Consider the following 904-nt stretch of genomic DNA (forward strand, 5'->3'; position numbering starts at 1 on the left):
ATCTCCCAAAGTGGTGGGTTTACAGGCGTGAGCCACCACACCTGGCCCATTTAGATTGTTTCTAATGCTTACTATCATAAATAATATTTTTCAAGGCTCTTGATATGTTTTTCCCAATGTTTCCCAAAGGAACTGTTATATTTACTCTCTCACCAGTATGTTTTAAGGTAGATATCAGGCTCATTCCCCATAAACATCCCAAATTACTTATACTTAAATCATGTTTTCAGATTCTTCACCTCAAGGTTACTGTAGAAAAGACAGAACTCAAGAAGTAGCTGAAAGCCATATGCACATAAACAAGAAGTAATCTTATCACTTACTGGAAATGTGTGAAACCTAACGTGGGTAGACTGGCTCGTTCCTTAGCAAAGTCGGCAAGCCGAGAGATCACTCTGGCAAGCTACAAGAAAGATCATGTGACAGAAAGAGGTTGAATTCAGGTTGTGTTCATTACATAATTAGGAACAAAACTTTTAGATAATTTTGTACAAAATTAGACCTGTAACTCATGAAAGGCAGCAGCCATATCTTTCCATCTTTGTATCCTAAACTGCCTGGAAGAGTTCATAGCAACCAAAATTTGAAAACTGAGTTGACTACCTAAAATGTCATGAACTATTTTAAGACCATGGCAGAAAAACAGAACAAAATCATAATCCTGACCCACATATCCCAGCAACATGCCTTTGGTTGCACTCTCTTCATTTAAAAGGCTATGCTTGGGCCCCCACAAGCAAGAAACGATGACAGCAGCGAAAATGAAGAACTGGCCGGGCGCGGTGGCTCACGCCTGTAATCGCAGCACTTTGGGAGGCCAAGACAGGCGGATCACGAGGTCAGGAGATTGAGACCATCCTGGCTAACATGGTGAAACCCCGTCTCTACTAAAAATACAAAAAAA

At 40.7% G+C, this 904-nt stretch overlaps 1 protein-coding gene across 1 annotated transcript in view; it reads right to left on the reverse strand.

Annotated features, from left to right (window-relative positions):
* ADSL (adenylosuccinate lyase) overlaps positions 1 to 904 on the reverse strand; it is a 38,154-nt gene that overhangs the window by 30,506 nt on the left and 6,744 nt on the right. Inside the window, exon 3 of the mRNA XM_011979121.1 lies at positions 324 to 403. Within this exon, the coding sequence (XP_011834511.1) occupies positions 324 to 403 (80 nt within the window). The remainder of the gene's footprint in view (positions 1 to 323; positions 404 to 904) is intronic.

The sequence above is a fragment of the Mandrillus leucophaeus genome, unplaced genomic scaffold, assembly GCF_000951045.1.
Source record: "Mandrillus leucophaeus isolate KB7577 unplaced genomic scaffold, Mleu.le_1.0 Scaffold2, whole genome shotgun sequence".
Lineage (NCBI taxonomy): Eukaryota > Metazoa > Chordata > Mammalia > Primates > Cercopithecidae > Mandrillus > Mandrillus leucophaeus.